The 16,177-nt window shown below is 33.7% G+C and overlaps 1 protein-coding gene across 1 annotated transcript; it reads right to left on the reverse strand.

The window, feature by feature from the left end:
* Positions 1-378: 378 nt before the first annotated feature.
* ogal (O-GlcNAcase like) lies at positions 379-15,294 on the reverse strand. Its single transcript, XM_073825683.1, has 16 exons — positions 15,088-15,294; positions 13,973-14,024; positions 13,783-13,880; positions 12,426-12,556; positions 10,201-10,372; positions 10,029-10,127; positions 8,372-8,644; positions 8,170-8,268; positions 5,922-6,181; positions 3,478-3,652; positions 3,315-3,400; positions 3,139-3,231; positions 1,512-1,582; positions 1,320-1,440; positions 793-916; positions 379-688 (listed from the first exon to the last, which is right to left on the reverse strand). The coding sequence occupies exons 1-16, from the start codon at positions 15,161-15,163 to the stop codon at positions 552-554; spliced, it is 2,067 nt and encodes a 688-aa protein (XP_073681784.1). The 5' UTR covers positions 15,164-15,294; the 3' UTR covers positions 379-551.
* Positions 15,295-16,177: the final 883 nt, after the last annotated feature.

The raw sequence follows: 16,177 nt of genomic DNA on the forward strand, positions 1-16,177 counted from the left end.
TTTGGCATAAAAGAAAAATCTAAAATTTTGACCCATGCAATGTATTTTTGGCTATTGCTACAAATATACCCCAGCGACTTAAGACTGGTTTTGTGCTCCAGGGTCACATATTGTTTTTGGTCTTAAAAGGTTTTAAATTGACCTTCATTAATCCTGCAGAAACCCTGCGTAACAGAACATGTGTGCAATCAAGAAATGCACTAATGAGATTAACTCCAGTAATTGTCTTAAACAATTATTTGCCTTTATTAAGAACTCCCAACACCTCAGAACATACTTTATTTATGTCGTTTTTGCTGATTTTAGTGTATGAACTACACTGAATGTGTTTATATAATATTAATTTGATTTATGGGATTAATTCATAGACGTTTAAAATGAATATGCAAATAAAGATTTATTAATTTCAGACATTTAGATTTTTTTTCAGGTTTGTCTTCCTACAGAATAAATTTGTTTAGGGTTTTATACAGAAAAACAAAGTACTAAATTATGGATTTAATTAAAAAACATAAATTATCAGTCAGATTATTGTCTGTTTGTGTGGACGGTTAGAGTTTAGTTCCCATGATGACCAGGTTTGTTGGAAGCCCGTCGACTTTGAGCACCTGCAACACGTCCAGGGTCTTTAGGAAGTCGAACATTCGTCTGTCGTTGGATCTGAACTCGCTGAAAACACCTTTAGATCCTGTGAAAACACAGTTGTTGAGCATGTGGTGAGATTGATGACTAATGTAACGCTTCTGATGTCAACGCTGCGCTCTGATTGGTCCGTCCTGTTGTTAAACTCACCGCTGTCTCTCAGCGCTGACAGCATGTGTTCAATCAGCCGCTTGGCTGTGCTGTGATCAGGAACTCTGGAGTGGATCTGAATGGCCATCACTGATGGGAAATCCTGCAGCATTGTCTCTGGATACTGGAGGAAAGACAAAGATGTTGTTAAAGTTCAAGACATTTGTGATCCTGAACCATAAAACCAGTTAAAAGGGTCAATTTTTGGAAATTGAGAAGCTTTCCATTGATGTATGGTGTGTTAGGATAGGACAATACTTGAAAATCTAGAATCTAAATTTTGAGTAAAATCACCTTTAAAGTGTCCAGATTAAGTTCTTAGCAATGCATATTACTAATAAAAAAGTTTTGATATATTTACAGTAGGAAATTTACTAAATATCTTCATGAAACATGATCTTTACTTAATATCCTAATGATTTTTGGCATAAAATTTTTTTAATATTGACCCAACCAGCTATCTAAGACTGGTTTTGTGCTCCAGGTTCACATTTCTGAAGTTTTAACACTTGATGTGGTTTCCATACCTGAGATTTAGTCATGGCCGTCTTGGCGTCACTGAGGGCAAATGCATAACCGCAAACTCCAGACGCGTCGTCTAGGATCAGACTGCAGTTCTGCGACGGCGTCACGTGACCCTCCACCAGCCTGACACACAAATGAGTTTATATGAAGTGCTCAGCGATGAACCTAATCTGACCAAACTAGTGTATTCTCACCGATCGCCAACCAGCTCCACCTTCTGCTGCGTCTCAGTCTGCATCTCCTTAAAGATCTTCAGCACCTCTGGCTAGAAAACAAACACAAAATATGGTCAAAATTGTGAAAACATTTTCTAATTTGAAATATCTGTTTTCTGTGTGAATATCTGTTAAATTGTAATTTATTTCTGTGATCAAAGCTGAATTTTCAGCATCATTACTGCAGTCTTCAGATCACATGATGCTGATTTGCTGCTCAAAAACCATTTATGATTATTATCAATGTTAAAAATAATTATTTTTGTGGAAACTGTCATATATTTTATTTTTCAGGATTCACAGATAAATAAAAAGTTCAAAAGAACAGCATTAATCTGAAATAGAAACCTTTTGGAATATTATAAATGTTTTTACTGCCACTTTTCATCAACTTAATGCATCTTTGATGAATAAAAGTCTTAGTTTTTAAACTTTTGAATGGTAGTGTATATAGGAAATGTTTCATTGAAAACTGCAGTAATGATGCTGAAAATTCAGATTTGATCACAGAAATAAATTACATTTTAACAGATATTCACATAGAAAACCGCTATTTTAAATCATAATATTATTTCACAATTTTTACAGTCTTTTTGATCAAATAAATGCAGCCTTGCTGAGCAGAAGAGACAGAGAAACCAAAAATGTTTTCAAAAATGTTAAAGGAGAAGTTCACTTCCAGAACAAAGATTTACAGATAATTTATCCCCCCCTTGTCATCCAAGATGTTCATGTCTTACTTTTCTTCAGTTGTAAAGAAATTATGTTTTTTGAGGAAAACATTTTAGGAATGTTCTCCATATAGTGGACTTCTATGGTGCCCTGAGTTTGAACTTCCAAAATGCAGTTGAAATGTAGTTTCAAAGGACTCTAAATGATCCCAGCCGAGGAAGAAGGGTCTTATCTAGCAAAACGATTGGTTATGTTGTTAAATAAATGAATATTTATACACTTTTTAACCTCAAGCGCATGTGTACTCCGCTTCAAGACAGTTAGGGTATGTCTCAAAACTCCCATCTCATTTTCTCCTCCAACTTCGTCTAACAATTGTCCTACATCGCTGTTTTACCTTTTTTTGTAAAGGGTGACCTTTGCGCATTCACTTTGTAAACACTGGGTCGGTACTTCTGCAGCGATATAGGATGATTCTGAAGTTGGCGGAGAAAATGAGATGGGAGTTTTTAGACATACCCTAACTGTAGAGTATGCATGTGCATTGCAGAGCTAGACAAGACGAGGTCAAAAAGTATATAAATATTAATTTATTTTAGAAAATAACCAATCGTTTTGCTAGATAAGACTCTTCTTCCTCAGCTGGGATGGTTTAGAGCTCTTTGAAGCTGCATTTAAGCTGCATTTTGGAAGTTCAAACTCGTGGGCACCATAGAAGTCCACTATATGGAGAACATTCCTGAAATGTTTTCCTCAAAAAATATAACTTCTTTACGACTGAAGAAAGAAAGACATGAACATCTTGCATGACAAGGGGCTGAGTACATGATCTGTAAATTTGTGTTCTAGAATTGAACTTCTTTAAACAGTAGAAAGACATCCAGGTGGATATAAAATGATTTTGGAGCGTACTGTCTCTTTAAGAGCGTGTCACCTGGTCTTTAGGAGTGCAGGGTCGTATGGTGTAAACACGTGTGGCCGGAGGACTCCGGAAGAGATCGCGGTTCCCGTGAGACGGCAACATCCGCTAAACATCAACACAAACACAGTCAGGAGCTGAAGGCCTGTTGCAGGTCAGAGGTCAAAGGTTAGTGTCATACAGAAGCGTACCTGGAATTCTCCGGATAGGCCGCCTCTGAAGCCCCACGGCTCGGGGTCGTCGGTTAAAGCGAGAGCGGGATGAGGCGTCTGACCTCCTGAAACACAAACAGGTGAGGCCTTATTGGGGACGAGCAGTTCTTGTTAATGACAGCAAACAGCACTCATCTCTCACCCAGTGTTTTGACGTAGGCTTTGGCCATAGTGACGCCGCTCTTGATGTCACAGATGTAGTTGTAGAGGTCGTAGAGGATGATCCGGTTGGGAACGTTGGACAGTCTGTTGAACATCCGCACCACGTCGGCACACATGTCGTCAAACTTCTCAGCTCTCCTGCGCCATTCTTTACCCTGCGGTGATTAAACCACATTCACCTTTACATTTAGGCATTGGTCAGACACATTCATCCAAAACAACTTGCATTGCATTCTGTGTAAATATCTGATTATTTTATGCAAAGTTGCATTTTTAAGCACCGTTGTGTTCAGTTAAATTTGTTACGCAGGATGGCAAATTAGTGTCAGTTTAACAGCGAAGGACCAATCGGAATGACGCTTGAGGCGGGGCTAGCATTCTTACTTACAGACCAGATAGTAAAGTTTGTAGATACATTTCAAGTTGGCTTGAAAAAGCCTAGCCAGAAAGTTTTAAAAAGTCTAAAAAGACGGTTTTCAGTTGAAAATAATTTGAAAGATTAAAGTCTGAATGTTTTGAAGGCAATACAGTATATAAGAAAAACAGATTACTATAAGGTTGCTAGGGTGTTGCTATGTGGTTTCTAGGGTAAGGTGGTTGCTAAGGTGTTGCTATGCAGTTGCTAGGTTACTCAGGGTAGTTGCTGGGGTGTTACTAGCATGTTGTTAGCATGGTTAGCAAGTTACTGCCATGTTGCTAGCGTGGTTCTAGCATGTTGTTAACCTGATTAACAAGTTAGTAGCATGTCACTAGCACGATTAGCAATTTACTAGCATTTTAGCATGATTAACACGTGAGTAGGATGTTACTAGCATGATTAGCAAGATACTAGCATGTTGTTAACAAGACTAGCAAGTTAATATGATGTTACTAGCATGTTGTTAACAAGACTAGCAAGTTAATATGATGTTACTAGCATGTTGTTATCAAGTTACTATCATGTTGTTAACAAGATCAGCAAGTTAGTGGCATGTTACTAGCATGATTAGCAAGTTACTGACATTTTATTAGCACAATTAATAAGTTACTAGCAACATAGTAGGATGTTACTAGCACGATTAGCAAGTTACTAGTATGTTGTTAGCATTATTAACAAGTTACTAGCATGTTGTTAGCAAGATCAGCAAGTTAGTGGCATGTTACTAGCATGATTAGCGAGTTAATAGCATGTTGTTAACATGATTACCAAGTTAATAGCATGTTGTTGACATGATTAGCAAGTTACTAACATTTTGTCATGATTAGCAAATTACTAGCATGTTGTTAGCATGATTAGCAAGTTAATATGTTGTTAACATGATTAGCAAGTTAGTAGCATGTTACTAGCATGATTAGCAAGTTGTAGCACAATTAGCAAGTTATTAGCATTTTACTAGCACAATTAGCAAGTTGATAGGATGTTGTTAGCATGATTAACAAGTTGCTAGCAAGTTGTTAGCATGATTAGCAAGTTATCAGCATGTTAGCATGATTAACTAGTAGCATGCTGCTAGCATTATTAGCAAGTTACTAGCATTATGTTAGCATGATTAGCAAGTTAATATCATGTTGTTAACATGATTAACAAGTTAGTAGCATGTTACTAGCATGATTAGTAAGTTACTAGCAAGTTGTTAGCACAATTAGCAAGTTGGTAGGATGTTGTTAGCATGATTAGCAAATTACTAGCATGTTGTTAACAAGACTAGCAAGTTAGCATGTTGTTAACATGATTACCAAGTTACTAGCATGTTACTAACATGATTAGCAAGTTACTAGCATTTTACTAGCACAATTAACAAGTTACTAGCAAGTTGTTAGCACAATTAGCAAGTTGATAGGATGTTGTTAGCATTATTAACAAGTTACTAGCAAGTTGTTAGCATGATTAGCAAGTTAGCAGCATGTTAGCATGATTAACTAGTAACATGCTGCTAGCATTATTAGCAAGTTACTAGCATGTTGTTATTATGATTAACAGGTTGGTAGCATGTTATTAGCACGTTTTCACGATTAGCAAGTTAATAGCATGTTGTTAGCATGATTAGCATGGTACTAGCATGCGTCTCAAGGGATTGTGGGAGTTTTGTCAGTGTGAGTTTGAATAGTGTTGATCATTTGAACAGTCCCTCAATGTAAGTCTATGGGATTTCTCCCAGTTTTAATCGTCGTTTTTAGGAAAAGCGTAAGTCGGGTCAGTTAGAAAAGATCCAGCAGCTGGAGTCAGATCAGAAGGTCTGGGTTGAGTTTGGAGGTTCTAGCTGGAAAGCTCTAGGAGGAGTTGCCAGAACTTTTGGCTTAGAAGAATAATAATAAGCAGCAGCAGCTTAAACAGAATATCAGTAAATTGGGTTTTCAAGCAACTTAATAACTGTCATCAGGCCTGTATTAAATGATGTGTCTGGACTCTGGAGAGGTTTGGGCTGGTGGTGTTTGTACAGAGACCTCCTCTGAATCCTGTCCGGCGGCTCCGAATGCGGCGACGTGGCTGTGTCCGCGCAGCCAGTGCAGCTCCTGCAGCATGAGGACGGCGGTGTGTCCGTGTTCGTACGGCAGATAGAAGAGCTCAGACAGCAGCGTCAGGTCTTCCAGAGTCAGCGGTTCTGCCGTGTACAGCGGGTTGTCTTTGGGTCCGGGAACGTAACCGTCCGTCTGCATCGGCTCCTCGTCGGACGCCTCACGTTTGGAGCGGCCCCCGCGAGCGCCTGAGATCACAGGTACAGCAAAACTAGTCTAATATTCAACACTAGAATGACGGGAATCATACTGAGCATCATGACAATTAGGTGTTTTATGATTCTAATTATTCCAAAAGTTTTAATTTATGATCTAAAACCATGAAAAACATGCATTTTCATTACTTGAAATAAAATAAAAACTTTAACTCATTTGTCATTTAAGTTTCATTTTAAGTACTAAAATAACATTTTAACTATGAAAATTACAAAAACACAACATTACTGAAACTTTAACAGAAATTATGATGAAAACAGAAACTATTTAAATAAAATATAATAGTATATTAATGATACTAAAATAACATCTGTCATAGTTTTCCTGTAATACAGTAATTCTTTACTGTTAAAATGACATTCATACAATGTTGTTGTTTTTTTGTATTCAGCATAAATCATAGAAACATTACTATTTTAAGCACAAAAGCCTGCCGAGTGCTTTAAGTTATTTAAAATAAAATAATTTATATGTCATTAGGTGCCAAAATAACATTGATTCTAATTATTCTCACGGTTATTATCCTTAACTAAAAAAAAGCATTAAAGAATTCATTACTTGCAATAAAATAAAATAAAATTAAATAAAATTAAATAAAATTAATTTTATTTAATTTTATTTAAATAAAATAAAATAAAATAAAATTAAATTAAATTAAATAAAATTAAATAAAATTAAAAAAAAAAAAAATGATTCTCATTATTCTCAAGGTTATTACTGTTAACTAAGAATTAAACCATAAAAACTATTTTAATTACTTGCAATTTTAATACAAAAAATAATAAAATAGATAAAAATAAAATAAAATAAAATAAAACTTACTGTATGTCAGTTAGGTAGTATATGTCAGTTATTATTCTCAGGGTTATTATCCTTAACTAAAAAAAAACATTAAAAAATCATTACTTGCAATAAAATAAAATAAAATAAAATAAAATGTTAACTAAGAATTAAACAATAAAAACCAATTTCATTACTTGCAATTAAATTAAATTAAATTAAATCTTACTATATGTCTGTATATCAACATTGATTCTCATAATTCTCAGGGTTATTATTGTAAACTAAAAAATGAACTCATTTCTCATTTAGGTTTAAATCAAAATACTAAAATAACTAAAACTAAATAAACTTTTTGACATTTAAAAAGCAAATAAAAAATGACAAAAACACACATCAAAATTACTAAAACTCTCATTGAAATTATGATAAAATAAAATATAAAAAAGGAAACATAATTCAAAATATTAACTAAACGTATAATATCAAAGAAACAAGAAGAAGAAATAAAACAAAAAATAAAAATAAATAAAACTTACTATATGTCAGTTAGGTGCCAACAAAAATTACTAAATTACAAAATTACTAAAACTTTAACTGAAATAATAATAAGAAAATTATAAATTCTAAATAATAACTAAAATAATATCACTGTTTTTTTTTTATTTAGCATAAATTATAGTATCAGATTGGTTTTTTCATCAAAATATGTAAAGAATTACTTTGCATTATAGTCCTAGATGAGTCCTAAAAATAGGCTTCATCTAAATAAACTGTTTTTTTTCTTTCTTTTAATTTTGTGGTGAAATATGAGCTGGATATGGTTTTGTCAGATTAATTAAACACTAAATACAGTGTGTCCTAAATGGTTGTGATTTTATTTTATGTAAAAATAAAACACTTGAGCTCCTCTCTTTAAACAGGAGTGTTAATATTTTTAATTAAATTAATTTTTTTTTATATTCATAATTTTTAAAGTTGTAGGTTTTTTTATTTAAGTGCTTTTGTTATCTTGGCAACTAGCTGATTTTTTTTTTTTTTTTTTTTTTTTTTTTAGCTTTTGTCAGCTAATATTCATATGATTATAAATAATGAAATGTTTTATGGATTCTATTTTTAGACCACAATAATAACCCTGTCACACCTGATGTCAGAAATCAAACTAGAGTGGTTTATTCACCGTCAGGTTGATCTGCTTTGCCAAACTCAACCAGCCAATCGGTGAGCGCGAGCCGCAAAGCCTCATGGGGGTTGTAGTCCGAGCCCTGATCGTCTCCATCTGTAGAGATGTGGAGATGACATATTTCAGACAGATGGACGTCAATAAATGATGAAAACAATGGCATTGCATTTTAACAGAACACATAATGTGGTGCGTTTACCCATAGAAACGTCTTTCTGTCCGTAGCTGCACCAAGTGGCCAGTGTGTGAATGGCAACAAAATTGGGCTCAAATTCACAGTTGGGGTTGGTGAGGACGCCCCTGAGTTTGGGGATGAGCTCGGTGGGACGGTTCTTGAAGGGTCCCAGGAAGAGTCTCTGTGGGTCGTAGTCGTTAGCGTGGATGTTGTCCCAGATGACCGGCGGCCGCCGCAAAACAGCCGACACCTCCTCTATAGACGCCACACTGATGTCCTGAGACACCACCTTCGGTCCTAACACCACAAAAACACACACACAACTCATTTTTACTGTTATTCATGCATTTATTCATTTAGCTCAGATTTCTGATTGCACTAGCAATGCCAGACTCATGGGTTTGATTCCCAGGGAATGCATGAAGTGATCAAACGGAGGCTTTGGATGAAAGCATCTGCTGAATGCATGAGTGAAAATGCATAAATGTGAGCCTGGAGCACAACACCAGTCTTAAGCAGGTATAGCACTGGTATATTTGTAGCTATAGCCAATAATACATTGCATGGGTCAAAATGATCCATTTTACTAATGTGACAGAAAAATCATTAAGATATTCGGACAACTTTAAAGGCAATTTTCTCAGTATTTCGATTTTTTTGCACCCTCAGATTCTACATCGATGGTAAGATTATTTATTTAGCTTTCATAATTATATATATATAATTTTTTTTTTTTTTTTTACTTTGTTCACAGTTTAATTATTTCCTGATTTAGTAATTTTATTGTGAGTGTGTGTTTTTTAGTTTTTAAAACACATCTATTAATTTGTTTTTCAATTTTTATTTCAGTTTGGGTTTTTTTAATCTCTTTTTTTTTTCTTTTTTTGTCAGTTCCAATTCAATTTTTCTAGTATTAGATTGATTGTATGTTTTTTGTCTTTTTTTATATAATTTTCAAAATCAATTTAAAAATTTTTTTAAAATCAATTTTCAAAATTTTTTAAAATCAATTTTCACCTTTTTTTTTTTAAATCAATTTTCTTTTTTTCTTTGGTTGCAGTTTAATTATTTCCTGTTTTAGTAAAAAAAAATTTTTTTTTATAATAATCATGTTTTACAATTTTTATTTCAATTTGCAATTAGTTTTTTTTTTAATGTCTATTTTTGTTCAATTTCAGTTCCAGTTAAATTTTCTCCAGAATTAGATTGATTGAATTATTTAAAAGAAAGGCAAACAAAGTCAATAATGTTCAAAAAATATCTAAATTTAACTAAATGAAAATGAGAAGTGTTGCTATAAAATACATTACTTTTTAGACTTCATTTAATTTGAGTTAACATAAATGTTTTTAATATCATTAGGATATTAAAGATCAGATAAGATAAGTAAAGATCATGTTCCATGAAGATATTTTGTACATTTTAAAATAATTACATTTTTGATTAGTAATATGCATTGTTAAGAACTTAATTTGGACAACTTTAAAGGCGATTTTCTCAATATTTAGATTTTTTGCACTCTCAGATTCCAGATTTTCAAATAGTTGCATCTTGGCCAAATATTGTCCTGTCCTAACAAACCATACATCAATAGAAAGCTTATTTATTCGACATTCATATGAATACAGTTGACTGGTTTTGTGGTCCAGGGTCACAAATGTCCCCAACAAATTCATGTTACCTGTCCAGAGAATGTCAATCCCAGCGTTGAGTTTCTCACCGACCGTGTTCAAATACGCAGACTGCGGCACACTGGGAGTGCAGAACAGAGCGCAGTAATCTGCAGAAACCAGCAAGATGAAATGAGACTTTGGTTGACTGGTTGTGTATTTGATTGTGCTGCCGGTGTTTACCAGTGGGGCAGAAGAGGAAGGTGTGCGGCTCGTCCAAATGCAGAAACACCTCATTGGTGACAGAGACCTGAGCTTCAGCGAATGAGCCGAACGCCTCTTTATCAGCCGCACACATTTCCGTCTCGATGTCGTCAAACAGCAGCGCGAACGACCGGCAGCCGAACCCACACACCTGCGTGGAAATCACAATCACTCAATAAGAAATAACACATTATTTAATAACTAGACAAAAAAGTATGTCGAGGTTGAAGTTTGAATATTTCCACGGCAATACAGTCTGTCAGAGATAGATGCTAGTCTGCTTCTAGCATGATTAACATGTTACTAGCATGTTTCTAGCATGACTCTAACATTAACAAGTTGCTAGCATGATTAGCAATATACTAGAATGTTGTTAACATGTTTTTAGCATGTTAGCATGATTAGCATGTTACTAGCATGTTTCTAGCATGACTCTAACATTAGCAATTTGCTAGCATGATTAGCAATATACTAGAATGTTGTTAGCATGTTTTTAGCATGTTAGCATGATTAGCATGTTACTAGCATGTTTCTAGAATAAGCATGTTACTAGCATGTTGTTAGCATGATTCTAGCATAAGCATGATACTACCATGTTTCTAGCATGATTCTAGCATAAGCATGTTACTAGCATGTTTCTAGCATGATTAGCAAGTTACTAACATGTTGCTAAAATGATTAACAAGTCGCTATCATGTTTCTAGCATGTTTAGCAAGTTACTAGCATGTTGCTAGTCTGCTTCTAGCATGATTACGTTACTAGCAAGTTGTTAGCATGATTAACATGTTGCTAGTATGTTTTAACATAATTAACAAATTACTAGCATGTTGCTAGCATGATTAGAAAGTTACTAGCGTGTTACTTACACGATTAACATTTTGCTAGTATGTTTTAACATGATTAACAAGTTACTAGCATTATTAGCAAGTTGTTAACATGTTTCTAGCATGATTAGCAAGTTGCTAGCATGTTTCTAGCATGATTCTAATATGATTCTAACATTAGCAAGTTGCTAGCATGATTATCAATATACTAAAATGTTGTTAGCATGTTTTTAGCATGTTAGCGTGATTAGCATGTTACTAGCATGTTTCTAACATAAGCATGTTTCTAGCATTATTCTAGCATAAGCATGTTACTAGCATGTTGTTAGCATGATTCTAGCATAAGCCTGTTGCTAACATAATTAGCATGTGACTGGCATGTTGTTAGCATGATTCTAACATAAGCATGATACTAGCATGTTTCTAGCATGATTCTAGCATAAACATGTTACTAGCATGTTTCTAGCATGATTAGCAAGTTACTAGCATCTTGCTATGTTTCTAGTATGATTAAAATGTTACTAACAAGTTGTTAGCATGATTAGCAAGTTACTAGCATGTTGATTTCATGATTAGCATGTTGCTAGCATGTTTCTAGCATGATTAGAAAGTTGTTAACATGTTTCTAGCAGGTTGCTAGTATGATTAGCAATATACTAGCATGATTAGCATGTTGTTAGCATGTTTCTAGCTTGATTAGAAAGTTAACATGTTTCTAGCATGATTAACAAGTTGCTAGTATGATTAACAATATACTAGCATGATTAGAAAGTTGTTAACATGTTTCTAGCATGTTGCTAGCATGATTAGCAATATACTAGCATGATTAACATGTTGTTAGCATGTTTCTAGCTTGATTAGAAAGTTAACATGTTTCTAACATGATTAGCAAGTTGCTAGTATGATTAGCAATATACTAGCTTGATTAGCATGTTGTTAGCATGTTTCTAGCATGATTGGCAAATGAGTTTGAATGGATTAGAAATATATAGTTGACAGAAGGGCAGTTTGATTGAGTCTCAAGGGATTGTGGGAGTTTTGTCAGTGTGAGTTTGAATAGTGTTGATCATTTGAATATTCCCTCAATGTAAGTCTATGGGATTTTTCTCAGTTTTAATCATCGTTTTTAGAAAAACCGTAAGTCGGATCAGTTAGAAAAGATCCAGCAGCTGGAGTCAGATCAGTCTGGAGATCTGGCCTGAGTTTGGAGTTTGTAGAGTTAAAGCTCGAGGAGGAGCAGCAGTCAGAAATTGTGGTCTCAGAAGATTAATACTAACTGTAAGTTACATAGCATTTCAGTAAGTTGGCTTTCTCAAGATTTCTCAAGCCATCTTAATAATAACTGATGCAAGTCATGCTTGTTTAGTAGCGGTCTGCACCTGGCTGAGTTTCCTCTTGAGCGCTGCCACCTCTTTAGGGTTTGAGAAGGTGATGTCCAGCCCTGGTGAGATGGCATAGATGAACTCCACGTTATGCTCCTTGGCGGCAGAAATCAGCGTCATCAGCTGATCTGTAGAATACAATCAAAGAGTTTATCTTCAGGAACTACTGCCTTGCTCTGCTTAATGTCATCAAGTTGTTTCTGAAGTAGGGTATATGGTTTTTGGTGTTGTTTTTTGCTGGTCCAAGCTTTTAATCACATATAAAGTTTGCATCCCCCTTACAAAATCTGCAAAATGTTAATTATTTGACCAAAATAAGAGGGATCATACAAAATGCAGGTTATTGTTCATTTAGTACTGCCCTTCAGAAGCTACAAAAGATACTCACAAGTTTCCCAGAAAACTTTACCCTTTAAATTTACCCTGATCTTCAAATTTCAAAAGTTTTCACCCCCCGGCTCTTAATGCATGTTTTTTCCTTCTGGAGCATCAGTGAGTGTTTGAACCTTCTGTAATAGTTGCATATGAGTCTCTCAGTTGTCCTCAGTGTGAAAAGAGATTTTTGTTTTTTCAATTTTTATTTCAATTTGGTTTTTTTTATGTCTTTTTTTCAGTTCCAGCTATATATTTTCCAGTTTCAATTACTTTTTTAATGCCTCTTTTTTTTTGGTTCCAGTAAAAACAATTCCAGTAATGAACTTTTTATAATTTTTTTAATTTTTTAAAATCAAATTTCTATGTTTAATCAACAGTAAGCTTATTTATTCAGCTTTCATTATTATTCTGTTTTTTTTATGTGTGTGTGTGTGTTTTTTTTCAGTTGCAGTAAAAAAATTTCCAGTATTAGATTGATTAAATTATTATTATTATTTTTTATTTTTTTTTGTGTGTGTATTGGAAAGGGTTCAAATACACAAAAATGCTGGACAACCAAAGAATTTGTGGGAGCTGAAGGATTTTTCTGAAGAACAGCAGACAGTTTAACTGTTCAGGACAAACAAGAGACTCATGAACAACTATCACTAAACAAAAAAACACAGCTGTGGATCATTCAGGTAACAACACAGTATTAAGAACAGTATTAAGAACTAAGGTATATGTAAACATCTTTTATGTGAAATATCTTCTTCAGGTCAGTACTAAATAAACACTTATTCCCTCTTATTTTGGTCTAACAATTAACATTTTGGAGATTCTGTAAGGGGGTGTAAACGTTCGACCCCAATTGTATAAACAATATGCAACGCACTTACAAAGTTGCACAAACTTCTTAAAATGAAGGGTGAAAAAATTGCGTCCCAAATGCATAAATGTAAACATTTCTCTTGCTGCAAAGCTAAGGTTTCACTTTCACCTGCTTCCTCCAGTGAATACAGGTCTCTCCAGTACATCCGGTGCTTGTAATCGTCTTTTGGGGCATATAGATATGTGTTCAAGCCCCATTTCTGCTCCCTATGAAGATAACAACACCCACACAGTGAAGAAGAAGTGTGATAAATGAGCTGATAAGACATGATGGCATGTGATAAGAGCAGTTTATTCACCTTCTGAAGAGCTCCTTCCTCTGGGTCATAGTCCATGGCCTGCCATAAAAACCTGAGGCACACAAAGATCATACAGTTCAGCTCATACAGTGATGCTTTAATATAATCTATGGAAATTAAGTTTACGACAAGAATATACGCAATTCTGTCACATCAATACAGTTTTGTGAATTTATTGTAATGCATAATATGTACTGTAGAAATTGTGTATCTGGTTTAGTTTATGAAGAGTTTATTTTGAAAAAACAGAAAACTGTTTTTTTTTTTTTTTAAATGTTATTATGTTATAAATGTTATCGTACATTCTGGGCATTATTATTAGAATTATAATATCACTAAAAAAAAAATCACAAAATAAAAATATCACTGTTCTATTTTACTGCAAAATAAACAACTATGACTACTGCTACTAAATAAAAACAACAATTACTAAATCAAAACCAACAAAAAATACTATTTGTAATATTTTACTGCAAAATAGAATTATTACTACTTCTACAACTGCAAATAAATAAAAATTATACTATACTATTTTACTGCAAAATAAATGATTACTACAACTTCTGCTAATAAATAAAAAATAAAATAATAATAATTATAACTACTAGTTCTTTTACTACTACAACTGCAACTAATTAAAAACAAAATAAAAACATAACTGTACTATTTTACTGCAAAATAAATAATTACTACGACTACTGCTACTAAATAAAAACTAAAATAACTGAAACGAACAAAAATGAATATTACATATTACAAAATATTATAAAATATTACAATACTATTTTCCTGAAAAATAAACTATTACTACGACTACTGCTACTAAATAAAAACAAAAATGACCAAATGACAAAAAAAATACTATTTGATATTTTACTGCAAAATAAATTATTATTATTACTACTTTTACCACTACGACTGCGACCAAAAAAAAAAAACATATTAGCCCTAATATTTTATGTAAATAAAACAAAAAATAAAACAAAATGATTATATCAGTTTCGCATCACATTTTAAACGCATTATCATTCACATTAATAATGTATGTAGTAATTACGTATAATAATGTTATGCTACTTTTTTTTGTATTATGTCATACGGTTTTAGTGACTCACCCTCGACTACTCCACTGAGGAAGACCTTGCATTTCTTGGACATGATTCCTGGTTTTGCAGCAGATCCAGTGATCATTCAGTCGGCTGTGACACGCATGCAGCTGATCGCTCTCTGTGCTCTTGAATGGGTCTGAACACGCTCGAGGACTTTCGTGGATCTGCTGACACGGACTCAGCTGTTTGGATTAATGTTTATGTTTATAATCTCGCTACTTCCTTATTGTACTCGTGGTCACGCAGTCGCGCATGCGCGCTTCCGCAGCTGTCAAATAAACCCCGCCCACCTACGAGTAGCCCCGCCCTTCTGCTCGTCAAACCGACAACTCTGCAGCTGAGTGAGGTACTACTAAACAAATAAACGTAAAAATGTTACTAAAAGACATTAGACCATCACTTCATATGAAAACATAATATATTTGTATGAATTCATGTTAGATTGTCTTTAAAACGTGTGAAAATAAGAGTGAAACGAGCGAATTTCAATCATTTTTCTTCGGTTTGAATGGATGTTCGTTTCTGTCAGAACTCATTCGATGAAAAACTAATATTTTATTACTCAAATATACACACCCAGGTGTTTATTCTTATTTTTGCTGTCGAATGTTTTAATGTAAACATGTTTTTTTGTCGAATATTGTTTTAAATGGTAATCAATTTACAGGTTTTTCGCTTCGTAATGACTTCGTCCTCCGTCACGTGACATAATTTCAGCGGGAAAACAACAGTAAGTACTATTAATGTATATTTGATCAACTTTTTGATGTTTTATCTAACATTTGCTTCAAGTTACAGAAGTCTGTTTGGTAAAGTTTGAGAAAAATATTAAAGTGAGTGTCTGCACTACAGTTTTCAATAAAGATTTTATTTTTATTGGTGTAAAACTTCATATTAACCTAATCCACTAACCACAAACAAACAATACTTCATCTTGAATTCATGTTACATATACATGTTTCCAAAATAGACATTTAAAAAAAGATATTTTTAAGTGACTTAAGTGTCCAAATACTTTTAGAATTATTGTGATTTATTTATTTATTTATTTTTAATAATATGCACATCTGAATCGATCCCAGCAAAAAAGTAAATA

The sequence above is a fragment of the Garra rufa genome, chromosome 20, assembly GCF_049309525.1.
Source record: "Garra rufa chromosome 20, GarRuf1.0, whole genome shotgun sequence".
Classification (NCBI taxonomy): Eukaryota; Metazoa; Chordata; class Actinopteri; order Cypriniformes; family Cyprinidae; genus Garra; species Garra rufa.

What these genes read in the sequence shown, in the direction of transcription:
- ogal (XM_073825683.1), bottom strand. Translation starts at nt 15,163, where the DNA reads ATGATCACTGGATCTGCTGCAAAACCAGGAATCATGTCCAAGAAATGC. An exon ending in TCAAGAGGAAACTCAGCCAG is followed by an intron (nt 10,373 to 12,425) that starts GTGCAGACCGCT and finishes ATTTCCACGCAG; the next exon opens with GTGTGTGGGTTCGGCTGCCG. An exon ending in CCTGCACTCCTAAAGACCAG is followed by an intron (nt 1,583 to 3,138) that starts GTGACACGCTCT and finishes TTTGTTTTCTAG; the next exon opens with CCAGAGGTGCTGAAGATCTT.